Source organism: Andrographis paniculata, unplaced genomic scaffold (assembly GCF_009805555.1).
Source record: "Andrographis paniculata isolate CXL003 unplaced genomic scaffold, ASM980555v1 Contig69END, whole genome shotgun sequence".
NCBI lineage: Eukaryota > Viridiplantae > Streptophyta > Magnoliopsida > Lamiales > Acanthaceae > Andrographis > Andrographis paniculata.
In genome coordinates, this window is record NW_026137605.1 from 5,708,333 (window position 1) to 5,733,391 (window position 25,059).

Genomic DNA, 25,059 nt, shown 5'->3' on the forward strand with positions numbered 1-25,059 from the left:
ATGCAACTCATCCTTGTTTTTCGATCTCATAAACTCGCATTCACTTCTACTCGAGTTTTTCCTCAATATTAAATGTCTTGAGTTTGACTAAACACTCACCAATTAACACAAGAAAATTTATTATTTGAAAATACTTTTGGGTTAGAAGTTGATACATATTTAATACACCATTAAGACCCCCATAAATCTCTAAAATCCATACCAAAAGTACCGCATTAAGCACATGCGAATTTATTCAAATTCAAAATTTTTTGATTTTTTTAATAAATAGGCAATGAGGTTATCAATTATTCACCTTATTATATTATTTTCAAATTTCCAGAGGCGATTATGTCAAATCATAAATTTATTTAACTTTGTAGAATTCAAGTCTACCCATATGTTTCAATAGCATTTATTTTTATTTTTTTTATAGTATAAGCCGGAGGACAACTAGAAAAATTTTGTTATTGCATATTTATGTCTATTGATAATTTTTTTAATAATCAACTATTCATTATTTATTTCATTCATTGTTTGAATGTGATATATATTTTTATGAATATAAGTATAGCTTAGCAAATATACTCGAGCTTTGTTTGAGAAAAGTACAATTTGCATTTCATATTATTTTTTCAAAAAAATAGATAAGAGCTCTTTCGGAGCTTTAATTATGTCACACTGCCACTTATAGTCTTGATTTAGATTTTTTTTTTTTTTTTTTTTCAACTTAACGTAGGAGAAATAGTTTGTGTATTTCAATATCATGTGGGTGGTGGCATTGTCAATGAAGCAAATATTTTTCCTTGTAATACCACATAGGTTCAATTTTGAAGTGATTCTAAATATGGTGAAATTATATATAGTGACTATTTTAAAGTCTTACAATCTCAAATTTTGTCTTATGTTGCGAACTTTGGAATCACTATCAACTTCAGGTGATCGTATCTTTATTTTAATTTATTTCACAAGTTAAAATGATTCTTGACTGTGAGATATTTCATTTTCACTTATCTATTAGTATAATGTAAGAAATATCATTGTGTTATCTTCCTTGTGACTCATGGAATTATTGTCTTTAATTATTTTTTCCACTTGGACCTATGGATTTCAAATACATTTATAAATGTATGACCAGAACAGGTAATTCTTATATAAAAAAATGACAATTGATATAGATTCATGTATTTCAATTTAGTAATTATAATTGTATTAAAATATTTAATATACATACGTTACAAAATATAGTGTGGACGGAGAATCACTCGTGCTGATAACGTATTGTAAAATTATTATAGGGATAGTAAACATAAATATTAATTGTGTCTACCACTGACTACTACTTTATATATATGTATAAATATAATACATATAATGTGTGTATATAATGTATGACATCCTAGAAGATGTATTTCAACACCTTAAAATCCAACTTTGAACACCAATGGACAATTCAATATAATGGAATGCAAAACACAAAAGGTTTTTGTGTTTGGATGACGTTGTCTGCTTGTGATTGAACAACGAGAAGATCATAGAGGGATTGTGCAAAATTATATCAGACAAATAGTACACTAGTGTTTGTTGATTTTGTTCGGTCCTCAACTGGCCTATATTTGGGGATACCAACCTATAAAAGTTTCACTATGAGTAAGGTAGAAATAAAATACAAAATTCTTTAGACAAACTTCACCAATCAATAGCCACACACATAATTTAATATATGGATTTTCCTACTATATACAGATGCATCTTCCTTCGCCAAGACAAACATGCACAAGCTTGGCCTCCATTGGTTGTGATTTGAAATGGGATGTAGGTGTAGGTGGCTTGCCAGCTTCTCCCCATTCGAGTCTCCTTGGAACCCCTTTGCACCAAATAAACACTAAGTTGTTTGTCGACATAGTGGAAAACAAAAACTCCTTCGGGATATCATTTTTGACTTCTAATCTCCAACATCTTCCACCAAGTTTAGACCCAATATAATATACAAAATCTTCCCATATTTCTCTACTCAATACATGGCCCAACCTCACAACAAAATCCATTCATATAAAAGAAAAAACTCCCCATTAGCAAAAAGTAAGACTCTATCTATTACACCATTGAATTTCAATTTTTCAACAAGAAAATAATGGTTGAGATGAAATTTCTAAGTTCTCAACTCACACTTAGCTCAACGCTCATGAAAATACACTCTTGATTTTCTCCCAATAAATTTTGAAAAGCTTGTCTCCAATATTCCTAGAGCATATTTGTTATATAGAATACACATGTCTCCTTTCATCCAATAAAATCGACAACCTAAGACTCCACGAGGTCAAACATGCTTTGGCACACATTATGTTATATATCAAAGCAGATGGAAATAATTTTCATTTGTCTAGATTCCATTAAATATCATTAAAAAGAGTGACACAAATGATATAAAAAAAAGTTGCATGGAGTGTTGGAGACTTTTCTCTTCTCCGTTGACTTTCTAAGATATGCAAGCACGTTGGTCAATGTGTTTTTTTGTCTTTGGTTGAAATCAAGCATTGAGACGGCCATATAATTATCTCATCCTAGTCCTTTTCTAGTTCATTGGAATAGTCCTTCAAAACGGACATCATGGACAGCGGCATCAGTCTACTCACACCAAACGGTCCTATGTAGTTTCTACAAATCCTCGATGCAGTTAAACAAAATTTTCATACCAACAATATGTATGTGCAATGTGCACGTTGTGTAATATATATATATATATATATATATATTAATGTGTGTAATATCTTTATATATATGTATGTAGTATGATTGTATATATTGTATATAATATACTAAGAAAAGTGACGTAGAGAGACTGAGTGAGAGGCGTGGGAGAGATTAATGAGATTGCAATGGTTTGATATATCATTCAATGTACTTGTATAATCCTATTTATAGGCAAAATTTAAGCAAAGGTTTGTGGTGAATTACTTGCTTCCACATTATGCATCAAGGTATGGGACACCTATTGGTGATGTGTATACGTACCATGTGTGCAACATTACCAAATTATTTCATGAAACGAATTAAATGGTGAAAATAAATCAATTTAAATCATATCATCTAAAGAAACACAGCCAAATTAATCAAATCAAATCAAATCAAATCAAAATCGTGGGAGAGTAGAGCATTTATACCACGCAAAGCAGCAGCAGCAGCAGCAGCAGCATCTGCTCATGTTATGCATTGCAGTTATGTTGCTGCCCTGGTAGCACTTAAAAAGTGTATATATATGCAGTTGGGAGGCAGTAGTAGAGTACTACTTTCAATCATAAGAATACAAATCGTCACAAGAATCCTACGAATCTCTTAAATAAGACAACTACCGTAAATATAATATATTGCTTCTAAATATATTTTAGCATACTCAACACAGTGGACAGCCAAGCAGGGCAGTAATTAAAACAGTTTATTCATCATGTACTTGAGATTCAAGGAACAGTACTGCTTGCGGCTGCGTCTACGTTTTACTTGTGGGTTTGGAGACTGGTTTGAGCTACAACAAATATCAGTAGCAGCTGTCATGGTCATGGGAGATGACAATGACAAGCAACAAGGCTCAGGCTCAGAATAAATACTCAATGGGGAAGATCCCATTCCCAGTCCCAGCTTTGATTTTAGAACCACTTGCCCTGCTGTTAAACTACATGGACTTTCCAGATTTCCCTTGCCCTGTAAAGACAGCATTAGTATTCCCTGGTTGGTGCTACTACTGGTAGGGGAAGGGGAGCAGGAAGGTCTTGATGATGAAAATTGCTGCCTCAACGAAATTGGGCTATTTCTGGACGAGGCAGCTGCCGAGAACATTCTATTTGACTTCATACTACCGTAGTTGTCATCTTGTGAATCTGCAGTATTCCCAGGCCTAGGCAGACCAAGCAGAATCTTGAGACGCCTGGCGACACTGCTCAGTGGATTCATCCCTTTCTGTTTAGATTCCATTGATTCTATTTCACCTAATGCGTGCTCTGTGATTGAAAATTCACCACTGGCAACCATACGCCTCCTATTTTGTTCTTGTAGTCTAGCGTGCAATATTAGTTCGGCGTCAGCGATCCTGAAAGAAGTTCCTGGACTCAGACCTGTTGGAACGACAACATTCTTCGCTGTTGAATCCTGACAACAGTTAGAGTTTGAGTTTGACGACATGCCAACTGAAATAAGCCGCTTAATTAATATCTGGCCGGAGGTTGATCGCGGTCTTTGCTTCAGCAGATCTAATGGTGTGTTCCCCTCAGCATCAGGTAGATTTAAATTGATGTTTACGGCAGCTGACAAAAGCAGCTCGACTATGTCAGGATGGATGTTTGGCATTGCAACGACGGCCATGTGAAGCGCAGTTCTGCCTTGGTGGTTTGCAGCATTGATAATCTTGGCTACATCTATGATATTGATGATGTTCCCGACAAGCAGGTGTTTGATAAGCTCCATCTGTTTATCGAGTCTTTTGAAAGTGGGAGTTGCGAAAGCAGCCATAGCCATGTGCAGAAGAGTGTCTCCGTTATGGTTTGTCATTAAGGCGGAGGAAGGAGAGGCGAATGCAAGAAGCTTCATGACGGCGAGATGGCCGTGGAATGCAGCCATGTGGAGGGCCGTGTTGCCTCCGTCGTCCACCCCGCAGATCATGTCATTGCAAGATGATATCAAATATTTAACAACCTGAAATCAGATCAGTCAGTCATATATATATATATATATATTGGGTGTGTGTGCGAAAAACAGAGAAGAGAACGGAAATGAAGAGTTTTGTATCATGGGTAATACAAACAAACTCACCTTATTAACTTCTTATTACCATTCAGTAATAAATGACAAAATTGAATTGGATTTAGACTATATGGTTTGGGCTTGGGCCTATGTTTGAGATATATCAATAATACTTTTTTTTTTTTTTTAAGTAAAAAAGAATCTCTTTTAAAAAAAATTCAAGTTTTCTCAACCATCAAATATTCTTCGAAAAATTTATGTGTTTCTTAATTCGACTTACGGAATCTCCAATTCTTTTCAATTCGTTCTATTTTGGGAGGCAATCGATATAGAGGGACCGAATTCGCTTCAAGAAAATCGCATTTTCGATCACGTTATCAGATTTGGTGATTTGATTTTGTCACATCTAGGCTTCTCTATTATACAATATATTCAACCAAAATCAATCAATATCATCGATGGAAGTCCACTAGTAACTAGTATGAGGCTTTTTGGAGGAAATTCAAAAATAAATCCGTGCGGACTCAGCCCAAAACGGTCAATATCGTACTAGTGTTGAGTTGGCCTAGTCTCAAAATAAAAAAAAAAAAAAAGAAAGAAGGAATGAAAGATGACCTTGGCCTGCCCGGTGGCTGAGGCAGTGTGCAGCAGTGTGGAACCCTGCCCATCCTTATAGTAACCCAAACCTTGCACATGTGCTTCCCTCAGCATATCCACATTTCCGACTCGAGCCGCAGCATGAACAGCTCTATTCATCAAATCCCACTTGAAATCCCTCCTTCCTCCATCATCGTCATCCGGAAGCTGCGACATGGCGCGATCCAGCAGCAGCCTGATGACAAGGCTACTTCTGCTCCTCATGGCAGCGTAAAATATATCACACACGCCATACTCCCCTTCTCCAAACACCAACAGAGGCTCTCTATCCACCACTTGCTTCACAAATATCAAATCTCCAGCCGAGGCTGCAGTGTACAGAAGCCAACCTCCATAGCCACCCTCGATCAACCACTTGTAGCCTTTGTCCTCGACTAGTTTTTGTGCCACTTGGGATCGGCATCTGGCGATATCATCGTCATTCGAGTCCCACACAGTTTCCAGCCATCGGATTCTTGGGAGAGAGGTCAGTTTGATGAGGAGGTTGGCGTCGGCTTGCAGAAGCTCCCTAACCAAATCGTAGTAGCCGTTAGCAGCCGCCCAATCGATGGGAGAAGCAAACCACCATTGATCTCCTCCTGTGCTTTCCCATCTCAAAGGGAAATACCTCTGAGGCATTGCTGTTGCTGTTGCTGTTGCAGAAACCAAACTGTAGAAGAAACGAATAAAAATTGAACAGCAGCTTCTCTTCTTCTTCTTCTTCTTCTTGTTCTGGCAGAGGCTATTATAATTATTAATCTTGGCAGTTGGAAGTAATCAAAGCAATTAATTGCACAACAAAACAAGTTAGGAACTTTAATTGGGATCAAGAAACGAAATGGGTCAGTCAGGTCACTGAGAAAGGTGTTCAATTAAAGAAGCTTAGCTTGCTAACTCCCACAAGCAACGGACAAACATATGAAGATGGAGCATAGCAAAATGATTCAGTGGACGTAGCAGAAGAAAACATAACAGGGAGAGGATGATACAGCTAGCTAGATGATGTGATTTGTGGAGAAATCTTTGTGCCCAATGATAAATATCTAATACTAATATATAATAGGAACAGAATTAAGGCATGATGATTGAATTAGTTATGCTCATCAGAGCAGGATGAACTAGTTAAGGTTTAAGGCTGCTGCTTATGCTTCTGCTGCTAGTGGTTTTGATCTAATGGATCGAAGGAGTATTAAACTAAACAGGTACAAGAAATAAGATGAAAAATTTAAAATATATAAAAAGGATAAGAAAATACATATATATATATATATATTTTAGGATGTTGATGGTCTTTCCTTCTCTTTCCCTAATTTTTATTTTTTATTTTATTTGATTCGACCTTGAAGAACATTGGTGATGGCCTTAAAGACCATTGATGATACTTTATAGATTCCATTAGGCCCTTCCTTATTGCAAACCAATTTGTTAATTCTTTCCACGTTCTCATCTTCTTCGTTGAAATATACGCATTTGGATTGAAAGAAAAAAATGAATCAATCCGATCAAGCAAATGGGCTTGAAGGAAAAATAAAGGAACAAAAATCGAAAATGAATTGCATAATTAAAAGGAATAAAGAAAATAATCCAGCATGTGTACTGGGGGTTCTAGAGGTGTGTACGGCGTGAGTGCTTCTGTGACATACGTGTTTTTTTTTTTTTTTTTTTTTTAGTTAATGTCATATTTATCAATTTTGATTCCATTGAAAAAATTTAATTTTAGTGTTGTTGAAATAAAAATTTATCAATTTTAGTTCAAATAGTTGACTGGGACTAAACACACTTTGTTAGATGACTCAGAATGATGATTGAGTTCGGATTTAACACAGCCATGTTGATTACCTTGCACTTCTTAACACTATTTGTGTTGATTACCCTCCACTTCTGAATAAGGTGGTTCATGATTAAACATTGTAAGTCATATTATTATAATTTTCACATTTTTGTTAAAATTATTTGATATATATATTTGTAAACCAACAAAAATATTTTTTACAATTATTTCATAATATAAAAAATATTTAATTTTTAATATTTGAAAAAGTAATTGAAAAAAATTATTCAAAAATAATAATATATTGGTATATATTTTTAATAATCCTCACTATATTTGATTTTTAGTAATTGAAAATAAGAAATAATGACTATTATTAAAATATATATATTAATATATTATTAATTTTATATTTTTTTAATTTATTTTTAAAATATTAAAAGTTGATTATTTTTATATTATGAAATAATTTTAAAAATTATTTTTGTAATTATAAATATATATATCAAACAAGTTTAACAAAAAGTGAATAATAATAAATATGATATACACATGGTCGTGAACATGACCTAAAACATAGTTGTGTTGAGAACATAGTCGTAAACATGGCCTACAACATGGTTGGACATGAACATAGGCAGCAGCACGGCAGTGTTCAGAAGTATAGGGTAATCAATACGGTCGTGTTGAGCCCAACACAGCCGTGTTGGCTGGGACGCCCAATTACTCTTCTGAGTCACCCAACACAGCCATGTTCAAGCCAACACGGTCGTGTTCAGTCCCAGTTAACTGTCTTGGACTAAAATTGATAAATTTTCATTTGAGTAAAACCAAAATTGATAAAAAAAAATTTAATTGAACCAAAATTGATAATTATGATATTAAATGAGATAAAAAAAAAATTACTTTATATATATTTTACACAACAATAGGATTTTAACTCCAATATTGAATAATCTCTATTCTTTCTCAACTTCTTGGTCAAACACCCTATCACAAAAAAAGATGTAACCATCTAGCTATTTTTTTTCCCTAAAAATATGCAACGACCCGGCTACTTTCTTCTTTAAAATAGGCAACGACCCAACTATTTTCTCCTTAAGAATAGGCAACAACTTGGCTATTCTCTCCGGCTTTCTCCCATAGACCGTAGCATGATTGTTCTATTTTATCAAAAAATAAATCCAATTTTGATTTGGTACGATCTGACCGGCGGCAGATCGACTTCCTATTTGAACCGCGCCTCGCACAGATGAGCCGAGCTGGTTGGACTGTTCGGCTTTTCTCCACGGGTCAAAGCGGTCGGACTGTACGGTCTCCTTCAATTGGTCTTGAGTTATTTTGCCTCAATATAATATTTTGGGGATAACATGATTATTTTTATCCATGTTTAGTTTTTAATTTACAAGTATCGATTGTTAGTCAAATTTATTTTTTATATTTATCAAGTATTATAAGTTAGCAATTCAGCCAAGTTTTTAACTTTTCTAAGCAAAGCTAGCTTATTTTTTATAATTTGGATTCCAAAAGTTGTTTGTGAGTATCAGACTCATTATTAGGGAATATCACATTTGCTTAAAAGCCAACCTCAATCTAACTTTTTTATCGCAAAAAATACCTCCAAATCGCGAGCTTCTTGCGACCGTAAATGATCTTACTATTTTTTTATACCGTCAAATTTCTAAAATGATTCATTCTCCCCATAAATACTCTGATCACTTCTCATTTTCATATAACAAGTACACCACTCATTTGCATTTTTTTTTTCTCACTTGTGTCCAATTTTTCTTCACTTCACTTTATTACTTTGACTTCTATTTTCTGGTTTTTGTTAGTTTGTTTTAAAATGTAAATTTTAATTATTTTTTTGCCAAATTCCTTATATATTGTATTATTTTGATTGAGATTAAAGTGTATGATAACTTGAATTAAAAGTACATATATAACTATTAGAGTTTCACTTGATTGATGTGCAACAAGATAGACCAAATAGTATGGTGAGAGTGGTTTTAGAACTAAATTTAACTTAGAGAATATAACGAAAATGTAGTAATTACATCAATTTTTTCATTGCAAGTGACATAAAGAAAGAGTTATTGTACATAGATAATATCTGCAAAATTAAAATATTTACAAATAATAGGTTGATTATAGTATGACCATATACATCTATAGGCTAACAATTTGATTTTAAATATTATGTTAATTGATTCAACTTGAACATTGAATGTCATTTACACCTCAAGTTAATTGCATCTCATGTATCATAATTGTATAGGCATATACTTTCATACTTAATGTCAAAACACAATTACTATATTTTCTCAACATTATTAGCAATATCAATTCATCTTCATGAATTTGGGAAGCCGTAGTCGCTACTCGACAAGACAAGTCATACTAGGTAAACCATGTGTGACATGTGGACCGGGAGGTGTCAGAGGTTTGAACTCATAGCCTCACGGTCAAGAGTTCACCCTGACACCATCGGGTCTTCCCTTACGAGACTCTTCATGCCAAATACTTTTTTTTTTTTTGTTCTTATCTTTCTTTCTTGCTTTCGTTTGTATTAGTTAAATGAAAATATCTCTCTCTTTTCTCTTTCGGCATATGAAAAAACCACCTTTCTGCATAGCTGTTGTCGCCATATTCCAAAAATAGCAAACTATTTTTCACTGCTGTAGGCAGACACAGCCGCACACGACCTGCAACACCTGAGTGTATGTTTTGTCTTTTCTATTTTGTCTCATCTATTCAAATATTCATATAAGACAAATTGGTAGAATGTGGTTGGTCAATGGAATGTCATATTTATGTTAAAATAGTTCTCATTTCATTTATGTGCTAAGAGAATTAATTGCTCCTTAAGTCACACTCAAACTAGGTTGTTGTATACACATAATGAGACAACCTCAGTTTTGAGATATAACACATTTGAGAGATTATTCTAAAGAGAGAAAATATTGTTGAATAAGAGTCCTTCTCCATCTCCATGATTTTCACTTTGTTGTTACACAAAACTCACCAGAGGAGTTTCCGGATGAAGGAGTTTATATAGGCCCAATAATAGGTGACAACCATCTTGTTGACTATATTACTCTGGATTTGATGTATACACTTGTGTCTGTATGTGTTTCTAACGTCCAGTACCTGTGCATTGAATGCAAGGTAAGCCATTATTGATGGTATGAGTTAAGTGAGTTTGAGGTTATTTTGTAATGTATTCAATATTGATTATAGTGATGCATCTCCTGGATTGGGATCTCCTAGATATAAGGTGTTATAACCGAACTAGGTTATAAATATTTGGCTCATTTATTTCTTTTGTGTTCGAGTATTTATATCGATGTCAACTGTGAGTTACCTGCACTTCAAAGGAAGTTAATCCTATTTAAAGTATTCAAAGCAGATTTGATCGATCTACCATTCTCCAATCGTATTAATTCATTAAGAAATCTTTATATAAAACCATTGTATATTATTATTATTATCATCTGGACACTTTATCATAATAATAAAAAAAAATTCTTTAAAAAAATTGACAACATTTCTTAAATTAGTATACAAACATGCATTACACCTATGACAATTTTATACCTATATCATTTAACATATATATATATATGTATATATATTATAGAACTTTCACATCACAAAGATTCGCATACTACAATAAAAATACTAATTCATTTCTTCACTAATAATGGACTATTATATACGTATCAGCTTCGTATCATAAGGATGGATGCTTTAATATAATGCCGCGTATCACTTACGTTGAATAATTCTCAACCGCAAGATGTATTAATACTTTCCTATAAATAAGTCCTATGTATGAAATGAAATGCGAGACTACAGTTTAATGTATTTATCTTTTCACATCCTCCCTACTTCCATATTCATACATGCTACAAACGTACATACATATATATATAATACTTTACACACATATATATATTATATAATCACACACACGGCTGCACACATACATCTATATATATACTCATTATATATATATTATATACAATATATATAAAGTAGTGGTTAGTAGTAGAAATAATTAATATTTCTATTGGTTATCCCTATACTAATACTTCAACACGTTATCAGCACGATTGTGTATTTTAATTTCCGCAGGGTAATATTTTATATTTTATCTGTTTATTATGTCTAACCTTGTCAAACAGAAATTTCTCCCTCTCCTCGTTTCTGGCCAAAATTATATGGCATGGGCTCGCGATGTTAAAAACCATCTGGCATCAATGGGCTTGGAAAATACCATTACCCGGGATAAAAGCTCCTAGAGCCAAGATCGTGCAAAGGCATCTTTTTATGTCATCACATCGATAAGGCACTGAAAATGCAGTATGTCACACTGGAATCCCCACTTGAATTGTGGGAGAGATTGAAAGAAAGATACGATCATTTGAAGTTGACATTGTTGCCAAGGGCACTAAGCGAATGGCAAAGCCTACGGCTTCAGGACTTTAAAACAGTCCAAGAATTTAATTCTACAATGTTTAAAATAACATCACAGCTGCGCCATTGTGGCGAAAATATATCTGAATCTATTATGATGAAGAAAACGTTTTCCACTTTTCATGCCTCTAACATGGTTTTGCAGCAACAGAATCGCAAAACAGGCTTCCAGAAATATTCTGAGTAGATCACCTGTCTTTTGCTGGCCGAACAAAATAATGAATTTCTGTTGAAAAATCACGAATCTCGGCTGACAGATGCAATCCATTTCCAGAGGCAAATGCAATACAGCCGGAAAATCCGGTGCGTGGTCGTGGGCAACTCAAAAATCAGCGAATTGATTGCGATCGAAATCAGAATCACGGACGGGGCCGGGCAAACGTATACAGTCACAATAATTATCAAAACAGGCCCCAATATGTGTCAAATCGGCGTTATAATGACAAAAGGCCGTACAGACCTCAACAGAGGTTCAACACCGGGAGAAATAGAAACAATGACGACGAATGCACCCGGTGTGGAATCAAAGGTCATTGGGCCCATGTTTGTCGCACAGCCAGTCACTTGGCTAAACTATATCAGGCCTCAAAAGAAAGGTAGGAAAGAATTGCCCCCGAAACAAATCACGCTGCCCATGATGACACATTTGACGATGTGATGAATGAAAATAACTGATGATCTACTTGACATAACTAATGATGTTAAATGATAAAATGTTGTTGTATCTCTTTTGTTATTTTGATGTTTTCTGCCCCCCTTTTGTATTACCCCTATAATATAAGTTTATTTTGATTATGTTACTAATACATGTTTTTTATTATTTTTACTTCTTGCAAAGATATGGATGCCAAATATTTTGGAGCCGATGACAATATATGTCTTATCGACAGTGCTACAACTCACAACATTTTGAAAAACAAAAGTTATTTCTTCCACCTAAATATGTGAAAGACCACTATTGTTACTATCAGTGGTGCATCGAAAATTATTAAAGGCTCAGGGAAAGCTACTGTATATCTCCCAAAAGGGACAAAAATGACAATTAAAAATGTCTTGTTCTCGAGCAAAGCTCGAAGGAATTTACTGAGCTTTAGTGATATTCAGAAAAATGGGTATCATATTGAAACATTAAATGAGGCAGAAAATGAGTACCTTATGATTACTCAGATTGTGAATGGCAACAGAATTGTGAAAGAAAAATTGCCATCATTTTCTTCCGGCTTATATTACTAAAAAATCAGTGCCAATGAAACATATCACCTAGTAGACCAAATGGCTACTAGAGAATTTAAAACTTTGCACGATTGACTTGGGCATCCTAGCAATGTAATGCTGAGGCGAATTGTTGAAAATTCAAATGGCCACTCATTGAAAAAGAAAAATATTTTGAGTCCGAATGAATTTGCTTATGATGTCTGTTCGCAAGGGAAGTTAATAATTAGACCATCTCTAACAAAGGTTGGATTTGAATCCCCAGCTTTTCTGGAAAGAATTCAAGGTAATATTTGTGGACCAATAGATCCATTGTGTGGACCCTTCAAGTACTTTATGGTACTAATTAACGCGTCAACGCGATGGTCACACGTATGTATGTTATCTACTCTCAATCTAGCTTTCGCTAGACTACTTGCACAAATAATTAAATTGCGAGCACAATTTCCAGATCACTCGATAAAGAAAATACGTCTAGATAATGTTGGAGAGTATTCATCACATACATTTGATTATTACTGCATGTCAATTGGGATTATTGTGGAACATCTTGTTCCCTATGTACATACACAAAATGGCCTCGATGAATCCCTTATCAAAAGATTGCAATTAATTGTTAGACCATTGTTAATGAGGTCTAAACTTCCCGTATCATGTTGGGGACATGCTATATTGCATGCAACAGCCCTCGTGAAAATAAGGCCAATAAGTTATCACTGTTATTCCCCTACTCAATTGATTTTTGGAAAAATACCAAATATATCTCACTCGCGAATATTTGGATGTGCTGTTTATGCTCCAATGGCGCCACCTCAACGCACGAAAATGGGACCTCAAAGAAGGTTGGGTATATATGTCGGGTATAAATCACCCTCGATCGCAACATATCTTGAACCAACAACGGGTGATTCATTTACTGTGAGGTTTGCAGATTGTCATTTTGACGAATCGCATTTCCCAACATTAGGGGGAGACAATAATCAACTGAAAAAAAAAAAAAGAAATTTCGCGGAAAATACCACTTGAATTTGATCCTTGTACGAAACATAATGAACTTAAAGTTCAAAGAATTGTGCATTTGCAGAAAATTGCAAATCAATTGCCTGATGCTTTTAATAATGCTGCCAGAGTTACGAAATCATATATTACAACAGCAAATGCACCAGCTAAAATAAATATCCCAGAAAGGAAAGTGCCGAGTGCCAATGAGCATACTGCCTGCGTAAAACGTGGCAAACCGTTGGGTTCCAAGGATAAGAATCCACAAAAGAGGAAAATTGTAAATACTGGTGAAGATATCAACAATGATCAGATAACTGAAAAGTTCAGTACAACCCCTCAAGAGGTTGATACTAAAAATTCTGATGAAAGTGATGATGAAGTTATTGAAACTTCTGTTAACTATACACCAATGGAAAATATTGGAACAGAAAGAAAACAAATATTGATAATGCATTTGCATATTATGTAGCACTCGATATAATGAAAGATGACGAGGATTATGAACCAAAATCAGTTGATGAATGTCGGCAAAGAGATGATTGGGCAAAATAGAAAGACGCAATTAAGTCTGAATTGGACTCATTGAAAAAACGGCAAGTATTCGGCCCTATAGTCTACACACCTGAAAATGTGAAACCTGTTTCTTACAGATGGGTGTTTGTGAGAAAAAGAAATGAAAATAATGATATCACAAGATATAAAGCAAAGCTTGTAGCCCAAGGTTTTTCCCAGAGACCGGGTATTGACTTTAAAGAAACATATTCGCCGGTCATAGATGGAATAACATTTAGATATTTGGTGAGCCTGGCAGTACACAATAATCTTGATATGCGATTAATGGATGTGGTTACTGCCTATCTTTACGGCTCTTTAGACAATGACGTCTACATGAAAATCCCAGAAGGGATCAACATACCAGACTTATTCAAATCAAAGCCAAAAGAATCATATTCCATCAAATTGTAAAAATCTTTGTATGGGCTCAAGCAATCAGGCCGAATGTGGTACAATCGTCTCAGCGAAAGCTTAACCAAATAAGGTTATATAAATGACCCGATCTGTCCATGTGTTTTTATAAAGAAAATTGAGTTTGAATTTGTAATCATCGTTGTATATGTCGATTATCTCAATTTGATTGGAACTCCTGATGAAATTCAGAAAGCTGTTGAATATCTGAAAAATGAGTTTGAGATCAAAGATTTTGGAAAAACTAAATTTTGCCTTGGTCTACAAATTGAACATTTGGAAAGTGGAAAATTTATCCACTAATCAAATTATACCAAAAGGGTACTAAAATAGTTTATGATGGATAAATCACATTCGCTAAGTACCCCAATGATCGTCAGGGCACTCGACCTAATAAATGATCCATTTAGACCAAAAGAGGAAAATAAAGAAACACTTGGCCCAGAAGTGTCATATATGAGTGCTATAGGCACATTGATGTATCTTGCTAACAGCACCCGACCTGATATATCATTTGTTGTAAACTTATAGGCAAGATTTAGTTCATCGCCTACTCAACGACATTGGAATGAGATTAAACACATTTTTCGTTATTTCCAAGGAACAATTGACCTTGGGTTATTCTACTCGAAAGATTCTCGACATGAATTAATTGGTTTTGCCGATGCAGGATATTTATCTGATCCTCATAAAGTCAAGTCTCAAACTGGCTATATATTCACTTGAGGTCAATGACTCAACATGTTTTGAAAATTTGTGGGTTAATACCTGACAATAAAATTCTTCCAACTACATTGTATGAAGATAATACAGCTTGTATAGCCCAATTGAAAGGGGGTTACATTAAAGGAGATAGAACGAAACTTATTTCAATAAAATTCTTTTTTACTCATGATCTACAATAAAATGGTGAAATCAATGTGCATCAAATTCAATCAGATAATAATTTGGCGGATATATTAATCAAGGCGTTACCGACTGCAACATTTGAAAAATTGGTAAAGAAAATTGGGATGTGTCGGTTAAGGGATCTCAAATAATGCTCAGATCAGGGGAGCGAATTGATACAAGAATGTTATACTCTTCACTATGATTTTTTGTCCCACAAGATTTTTTTCTAGTAAAGTTTTAACAAGACACATTCTTTGTATAAAGCATCCAAGGGGGAGTGTTATATACATATCAGCTTCGAATCATAAAGGTGGATGCTTTAATATAATGCCACGTATCATTTACATTGAATAATTCTCAACCGCAAGATGTATTAATACTTTCCTATAAATAAGTCCTATGTATGAAATGAAATGCGAGACTGCAGTTTAATGTATTTATCTTCTCACATCCTCCCTACTTCCATATTCATACATGCTACAAACGTACATACATATATATATAATACTTTACACATACATATATATATTATATAATCACACACACGGCTGCACGCATACATCTATATATACCCATTACATATATATATATTATATACAATATATATAAAATAATGGTCAACGGTAGAAATAATTAATGTTTCTATTGGCTATCCCTATACTAATATTTCAACACATTCTTTTATATAAAATGTTCATAAATAATAAATGTATTTCTTATTTAGAAAATACAAACCTATATCATTAATAAAATATCACCTATTTTACATATAAATATTAGAATATAATTTTCAATACATATTTTCTAATAAATGTGTAGAGTTTACAAACCAAAATTATTTGTCTTATACTTGCCGTATATCAATTCTAGAATATTAGTATTAACTAATTAATCTGTAAATAGTAAATATATCTATTATTTGTAGACAAAATAAGTATTTTATAAAACCTTTCATGCCATTTTAGTTATGTGTACCTTATTTATTCTAGGTAAATTATATAATAATCCTTTATGTTTTAGTAAATATTATTTATTGTGTGAAATCCATTTGTGTTAATGTAAAATTGGCATGAAATATTTACATTGTCCAAAACTGAAGTTTGGTCTAAATAAATATCTAAATTACGCAATTTTTATGACCGTGAGGTCATGAGTTCAAACCCCCGACGCTTCCAGGTCACCTGCCACATATGGTTCGCCTCGTGTGACTTGCTTGTCGGGTCTAGTTTGCAGGATATTAGATTCGGTTGGGAGTTTATCTCGTACGCACTTTCGGGTAGCAACTGCAGGTTCCCACGTCATAAAAAAAAAAAAACTTAAAATATCTTAAATAAATTTTTTGAATAAAATAAATAAATAAATAATTGAGCAATCATTTATTTTTATAATTTTTGTAAAAATTAGATAAAAAATTAATACAAAACAACTATAAAATGAAAGATTAATCAATTATTGTCCCGTAAGGGATGGTCTAGTGATGTGGGGTTGGATGTGTGACCGTGAGGTCACGGGTTCAAACCCCCGACACAGGCACCTGGTATATATATATATATATATTTATATGTTGCTTCTCCTATATATATATATATATATAGTATGAATGAAATGGAGTAGGCATCAATTCATCCACACACGACTTCTCCTATATATATAAGTCTCTGGAGAGATACAGTATCCACTATTGGAATTTCACGGAATTTCACCCAACACATGCACACATGCACCCACCTTGGGCACCCAACACAACTTGTGTTGCCTGCACTCAAAGAAAATTGATAACTAGGTCATCGCCAGCTAAAGTAGGTATTGAATCACCTATATTTTTCGAAAGAATACACGGGGATATATGTGGACCAATAGACCCACCGTGTGGGCCATTTAAATATTTTATGGTGCTTATTGATGCATCTACGAGATGGTCCCATGTCTGTTTATTATCTACTCGCAATATGGCATTTGCGAGATTGCTTGCCCAAATTATTAAATTATATGCACAATTCCCCGATAATCCAATTAAGACTATACGTCTAGATAATGTTGGTGAATATACATCAAATGCATTTGATGATTATTGCATGTCGATTGGAATTAATGTAGAGCACCCAGTTGTTCATGTTCATACACAAAATGGCCTGGCAGAATCACTTATTAAAATATTGCAATTGATTTCTAGACCATTACTGATGAGGTCTATGTTGCCCGTTTCAGCTTGGGGGCATGCAATGTTACATGCAGGAACACTTATAAGAATGAGACCGACAAACTATCATAGCTATTCTCCAATGCAGTTAGTATTTGCTCACAAACTAAATATATCTCATCTACACATTTTTGGGTGTGCTGTTTATGTTCCTATTTCATCCTCCAAACGTACAAAAATGGGTCCTCAACGTAGATTGGGCATTTATATCGGATATGAATCACCGTCAATTTTAAAATATCTTGAGCCTATGACGGGTGATTTATTCACTGCAAGATTTGCAGATTGTCATTTTGATGAATCACATTTTCCGATATTAGGGGAGACAAAAATGAACCGAAAAGGGATATTAATTGGAAAATCCCATTGAATTTTTGTGATCCTCGTACAAAGTAGTGTGAACTACAAGTTTAACGTATTATACATTTGCAAAATATTATAAATCAGTTACTGGATGCATTCAATGACTCGAGCAAAGTCACTCGATCATATATCCAAGCTGCTAACGCTCCGGCTAAAATAATTGTTCCTGATGGATAAATTGCAAGTGTTAATGAATCAGCAACACGCTTAAAGCGTGGTAGACCACTCGGTTCCAAAGATAAACATCCTCGAAAGAAAAGAGGAATTAATGATGATAATCATGAAAATATCAAGAATGACATTGATAAACCTCAATCTAATGAGGAAGTCAACCCTAAAATAATTGCTCAAGAAGAGCACGATCTTGAAGAATATGATGAGATTATTGAAAACTCAATTAACTATGTTACTTCAAGAAAATATTGGAACCGTAAAGAGACAATTATTGATAATGCCTTCGCATACAGTTTAGCACTTGATATAATGAAAGATAATGAGGATCCAGAGCCAAAATCGGTTCATGAATGTCGACAAAGATATGATTGGCCAAAATGGAAAAATGCGATTCAATCAGAGCTTGACTCATTAAACAAAAGAGAGGTCTTCGGACCAATTGTTCAAACACCAAATGATATAAAACCAGTTGGATACAAATGGGTGTTTGTACGAAAAAGAAATGAACATAATGAAATTGTGAGATATAAAGCCCGTCTTATAGCTCAGGGATTCTCACAAAGACCTGGAGTAGATTTTGATGAAACATACTCTCCGATTGTTGATGGAATAACATTTAGATACCTTGCGAGCCTAGCAGTGCGAGAAAAGCTCGATATGCGTCTTTTAGACGTAGTTACTGCATATCTTTATGGCTCATTGGATACTGATATTTATATGAAAGTTCATGAAGGATTCAATATGCCTGAAGCATATAAATTAAACCCAAGGGAATCATATTCCATCAAATTGAAAAAGTCATTATATAGACTTAAACAATCAGGGCGAATGTGGTATAACCGTCTCAGTGACTGTTTAATAAAAGAAGGTTATACTAATGATCCAATATGCCCATGCGTCTTTATCAAGAAAAATGGATCAAATTTTGTCATTATTGCGATATATGTTGATGATCTCAATTTAATTGGAACTCCAAAAGAGATCCCAATTGCAGTTGAATATCTAAAGAAAGAATTTGAGATCAAAGATTTTGGAAAGACAAAATATTGTCTGGGATTACAAGTGGATCATGTGAACAATGAAATATTTATCTATCAATCCACATATACCCAAAAGGTATTAAAATAATTTTACATGGATAAATCTCACTCTCTTAGTACACTAATGGTGGTAAGATCCCTTGATCCCAGTAAAGATCCATTTAGGCCAAGAGAAGAAAATGAAGAAATACCTAGCCCCGAGGTATCATATCTCAGCGCTATTGGTGCATTAATGTACATTGCAAATTGTACCAGGCCAAATATATCTTTTCAGTAAATCTACTCGTCAGGTTTAGCGCATCCCCCACAAAGCGCCATTGGAATGGTATCAAGCACATTTTTCGTTATCTTCAGGGGACTCATGACTTCGGTCTATTTTATTCGAGGGAATCTCGAAATGAATTAATCGGTTATGCTGATGCTAGTTATTTGTCTGATCCACACTAAGCAAAATCTCAAACTGGCTATTTATTTACTTATGGCGGAACCGCAATCTCTTGGAGATCTCCTAAACAGACGATAACAGCTACTTCTTCAAACCACGCTGAGGTTTTAGCAATTCATGAAGCAAGTCGTGAATGCGTTTGGTTGAGGTCCATGATTCACCATTTTCGGAAAAATTGTGGCTTGATTACCGATGATATATTACCTCCTATAATATTATTTGAAGATAATGCAACTTGTATAGTTCAATTAAAAGGAGAGTATATTAAAGGCGATCGGACAAAGCACATATCTCCAAATTCCTTTTCACCCACGATCTTCAGAAAAGTGGTGAAATTGATATGCAACAAATTCAATCGTCTGAAAATTTTGCAGATTTGTTTACGAAGGCGCTACTGACTGTAACATTCAACAAATTAGTACAAGGAATTGGAATTCGTCGGATAAAAGACATCAAATAAAGTCTAAAACAAGGTGAGCGCATTAATACAAGAATGATATACTCTTTTTCTTTCACTATGATTTTTTCCCACGTGATTTTTTTATAGTAAAGTTTTAACGAGACACATTCTATGTATAAAGCATCCAAGAGGGAGTATTGTACAACAAATGTATACGTAGACACTACCTATCTTTGATATAGATGCATTACACTCATATATTGTATGTTGTTTCTCCTATATAATATATGTACATAATGAATGAAATGGAGTAGGCATCAATTCATCCGCACAGGATTTCTCTCATAATCCTCTCTCCCCCTCTCTCTCTCTATATATATCTATATATCTATTAAATATCATACACACATTCATATATATATATATACACTTAATACTTACCAATTATATTATATTGTTATATATTATATAACAGTACCTTATTTATTCTATACTATTTACTTATTCAAGACGAATAATAATAGACACAAGGATTAAATATAGGTAAATATATTTATATATTTATAAAAAAATATAAAATAATTTCTAATTAAAAAAAATAATACTTCCTCAATTCAGAATAATTATGCATTTTTTATTGAATATAAAAATTAAAAAAAGTAATTCTCTTCGTTTCAAATATTCTGCAATATTTTCTTTTTAGTATATCCAAAAATTAAAAAATAATTAATATATTTAATTCATATCTCATTATTTATCTCATCACATCAAATAAATATACATTTTTCTCTCTCTATCATATCAGTTCATTTTCAAAACTATTCTATTTAATACTATCTACGTAAATTCTTCTATCGAAACAAATGTTGCACCATGGTTGAAGACGGACAGAATAATATTTTGATATAAAAATATGATAAGTAGAAAGTAAAATAAATTATTATAAAATTTTATTAAAAAATAATTGTTGAATATATAATGAACAACTAAAAAAAAAGTATAAAAAAGTTATTATTTTTTATATATAATTTCTTTTTACTATAAATAGATTTAGCATATAAATAGAAATAAAAACTGACATAACTTCAAGAAGATGAAGTAATAGCTAAGGGCATCCACAACGGGAGACGCTTGTTGAGAAGCGCCTCCCACGTCATCATTTATTAAATAAAAAAAAAATTAAAACACCAATTAACATAAGAAACGGTACATTGCGAGTGTACCGTTTCTTCCAATTTTTGTGGGCCATGGTCCATTTTCTTATTCAATAAATATTAAAAATAATATTTATAATATATACTTTTTTATTTATATTTATAATAATTTATTTTATTTAAAATATTATATTCTAATTTTGTTATATAAAATTTTATTTAATATTTATAATTTGAAATATATTTTTCAAGAAATAAAAAAATTAAATATTTAACTTTAATTATTATGCAAAGTGTGAAATTATTATTTTTATTTATTTATGCTAAATAATTGTTTTATTTTTATTAAATATTATAAGAATAAAATATGATTGCAAAATATAAGTTTATTTTATAAATAGATAAAATATTTAATGAGGTGGAAAAAGTAAAGAAATTTCTTCTCATTCTCTCTCCTGTGCCACGTCAGTTTCTCTCTCCGCCACGTCACGAAGAACTCCAACTATATTTTACATTCACATCAAAGAACCCTTTAAAATCTTTACTTTTTCCACCTCATTAAATATTTTATCTATTTATAAAATAAACTTATATTTTGCAATCATATTTTATTCTTATAATATTTAATAAAAATAAAATAATTATTTAGCATAAATAAATAAAATAAATAAAAATAATAATTCCACATCCACATACTAATTAAAAATTCAAACTTAAATTTAATAAAAAATACATAATATTACAATATATTTTTCAAATAAATTAATTAGTCGATTGACCAAATTTCTCCCAAATGTGTTCAACTAAATCCGCTTTGAGCTGGTGGTGTGTTTCTCTAGCTCGGAGTCGCATTCTGTTCCGTAGGTATTGATCCATAGTTGCATGTCTCGTATTGTTGTATGACCAATTCGAGTTATCATTTGTCTTCACTTGATCATATTGAGATGTATCGTAATAATGCACATAAGTGTCCCTTTCATCTTCTACAATCATATTATGTAATATGATGCATGCTCTCATTATTTTACCTAGTAAATTAATATCCCAAATAAGTGATGGAGTTTTAATGAAGGCAAACCGAGCTTGTAATACACCAAAAGCACGTTCCACATCTTTTCGAACCGCTTCTTGATGTTGCGCAAATAATTGTGCTTTATAACCTTGAGGGAGACGAATCGATTGAACAAAGGTTGCCCACGGAGGGTAAATTCCATCAGTAAGATAATATCCCATATTATATTGATGGTTGTTGATAACAAAATTAACCTCTGGAGCTCTGCCATTCAAAACGTCGTTAAATACCGGAGATCGATCAAGTACATTAATGTCATTGCATGTACCTGGTGTGCCAAAAAATGCATGCCAAATCCATAGATCGTATGAGGCTACAGCTTCCAATATAACTGTAGGTTTGCCATGATCTCCACGTTCGAATTGGCCTTTCCAAGCAGCCGGACAATTTTTCCATTCCCAGTGCATACAATCAATACTTCCTAGCATGCCTGGAAAACCACGTGTCTCTGCAACAAATAATAATCGTTGTACATCAGTAGAATTTGGTCGTCGTAGGTATTCCTCACCAAATAGAGAACATATCCCTTCAACAAATTGCTTCAAACATGCCCTTGTGGTGCTCTCTCCAAGACGAAGATATTCGTCAACAGTGTCAGTAGTTGTGCCGTATGCCAATACACGTATTGCTGCTGTGCATTTTTGTAATGCTGACAATCCATCTCTTCCTGTAGCATCACGCCGTTGCTGAAAGAACTCCATTTCATTGGAGAGGCGATCTACTATACGAAGAAAGACATGTTTTCTCATTCGAAACCTACGACGAAAATAAGAACTTGGATACACGGGGTTATCAGAAAAATAATCATTGAATAATCGAGTATGACCATCTTCACGATTCCTCTCTATGTATGTTCTCCGTCGACGTTTCCGTGAGCTTCCCTCATCTTCATTGTTGATATGCTCAATTTTTTGATACAATTGAGCATATGTTTCTGCCAATTGACATATATTTTCCAACTCTTCGTCGGATGAATCGGACAGAGATAAGGATGAAATTGACATTGTTTTGAGAGAAAATAAGATATGAAAGGTTGAACTATTGTGCATATGAATTGTGTGCATGTGAATTGGTTACATATATATAAATTAGAAACTAGCCGTTGGGAATATAGCCGTTGGAAATATAGCCGTTGGGGAATATAGCCGTTGGGAATATGGCCGTTGGGGAATATAGCCGTTGGGAATATAGCCGTTGGGAATATAGCCGTTGGGGAATATAGCCGTTGGGAATATAACCGTTGCAATATTTACTATAAATACACTACATTCTCACTTCATATCATCTACACCATCTCTTTATAATCTTCTCTCTTCATTTTCTTCTCTCTATATTATCTTCTAAATTTCCTACGAATGGATCCCAACTCTCAAAATTCATCCAACTCTCAAGATCCCCAAAATTCTTTTCGATTTCCAAGTTTTATGAACATGTTAGGAAATCAACCCATATTCCCTACATCTAATGTCCCATTTCAACCATTCAATCCTTCACCATATTATCAAATTCCTCCAAACTTCTATCCTCCAAACTTTCAAGCGTTCGGAAGTTCATCATCTCCTCAATTCATGATGCAAGCGAATGAAGCAGTGGGCACCCCACAACATTGCACACCTATCAATTTAGCAGATGATGATGTGCCTCACAATTCAAAAAATAAAGATACGAGGAAGGTGTGGAGCTGGAATGAAGACGAACTTCTAATCAGTGCATGGCTGAACACAAGTAAGGATGCCGTAACCAACACTGACCAACCAAGTAGTGCTTTCTGGAAAAGAATTGCAACGTACTATATGGAGAACAAGCCCGAAAGTGCAACGAGCAGAGGTGTTACTCAATGTAAAAATCGTTGGAGTAAAATATGTAAGTCAGTGCAAAAATTTGTTGGGTGTTATGAGGAGGCCAATCGAAACATGCGCAGTGGACAATCAAGCACGGATGTCCTCAATGCAGCAAAGAAAATATACTCAAATGACGGTGAGAGCAAAGACTTCGTCCATAAAGATGCTTGGCGTATACTCAGAAATGAGCCTAAATGGAAGGCCAGTTACTGCGAATCATCTCATAACAGTGGTGGAAGTTCAAAGCGAACAAAAACGAGTGAAGACGGTGGATACTCAGGTTCGTGTCCGGCGACACCATACTTTGATGTGGATGACCCAACTCCTCCTACTCGTCCCCCTGGTATTAAAGCAAGTAAGAAGAGGGAGAAACAGGTGCAAAACGAGGCATTCAATTCAAGTCCTACTGAAAATTATGAAAAATTTTACGAAAAAAGCAGTGAATTTAGCTCAAGTATGGAACATATGGCAGCAGTCAAGGAGCAAAGATTGAAGCAACAACCCGAAAAAATAGAAGCACTTTTGAAAGCTAAAAGGATAGAAAAAACGGCAAGAAAATTTGATCGGGAAGCTAAACAGTTAGAACTTGCTAAGACGAAGATGGAAATGCTCATGATGATAATGGCCAAAGGGGATAATCTGACGGAATTTGAAGAACAGTTGAAACAAAGGTTGGCACGCGAATGTTTTCCGTAAGTTT

At 33.9% G+C, this 25,059-nt stretch overlaps 3 protein-coding genes across 3 annotated transcripts; 1 reads left to right on the forward strand and 2 right to left on the reverse strand.

Moving 5' to 3' along the window:
• Nucleotides 1-3,273: 3,273 nt before the first annotated feature.
• Nucleotides 3,274-6,334, reverse strand: LOC127263908 (uncharacterized). The gene is made up of 2 exons (XM_051293199.1): nt 5,329-6,334; nt 3,274-4,665 (listed from the first exon to the last, which is right to left on the reverse strand). The coding sequence occupies exons 1-2, from the start codon at nt 5,986-5,988 to the stop codon at nt 3,406-3,408; spliced, it is 1,920 nt and encodes a 639-aa protein (XP_051149156.1). The 5' UTR covers nt 5,989-6,334; the 3' UTR covers nt 3,274-3,405.
• A 15,874-nt stretch (nt 6,335-22,208) lies between these two features.
• On the reverse strand, nt 22,209-23,522 carry LOC127263959 (uncharacterized). Its single transcript, XM_051293282.1, has one exon. The coding sequence runs from the start codon at nt 23,520-23,522 to the stop codon at nt 22,209-22,211; it is 1,314 nt and encodes a 437-aa protein (XP_051149239.1).
• A 351-nt stretch (nt 23,523-23,873) lies between these two features.
• On the forward strand, nt 23,874-25,055 carry LOC127263960 (glutathione S-transferase T3-like). Its single transcript, XM_051293283.1, has one exon. The coding sequence runs from the start codon at nt 23,874-23,876 to the stop codon at nt 25,053-25,055; it is 1,182 nt and encodes a 393-aa protein (XP_051149240.1).
• Nucleotides 25,056-25,059: the final 4 nt, after the last annotated feature.

What these genes read in the sequence shown, in the direction of transcription:
- LOC127263960 (XM_051293283.1), top strand. Translation starts at nt 23,874, where the DNA reads ATGGATCCCAACTCTCAAAATTCATCCAACTCTCAAGATCCCCAAAAT.
- LOC127263908 (XM_051293199.1), bottom strand. Translation starts at nt 5,988, where the DNA reads ATGCCTCAGAGGTATTTCCCTTTGAGATGGGAAAGCACAGGAGGAGAT. An exon ending in CAGCCACCGGGCAGGCCAAG is followed by an intron (nt 4,666 to 5,328) that starts GTCATCTTTCAT and finishes ATCTGATTTCAG; the next exon opens with GTTGTTAAATATTTGATATC.
- LOC127263959 (XM_051293282.1), bottom strand. Translation starts at nt 23,522, where the DNA reads ATGTCAATTTCATCCTTATCTCTGTCCGATTCATCCGACGAAGAGTTG.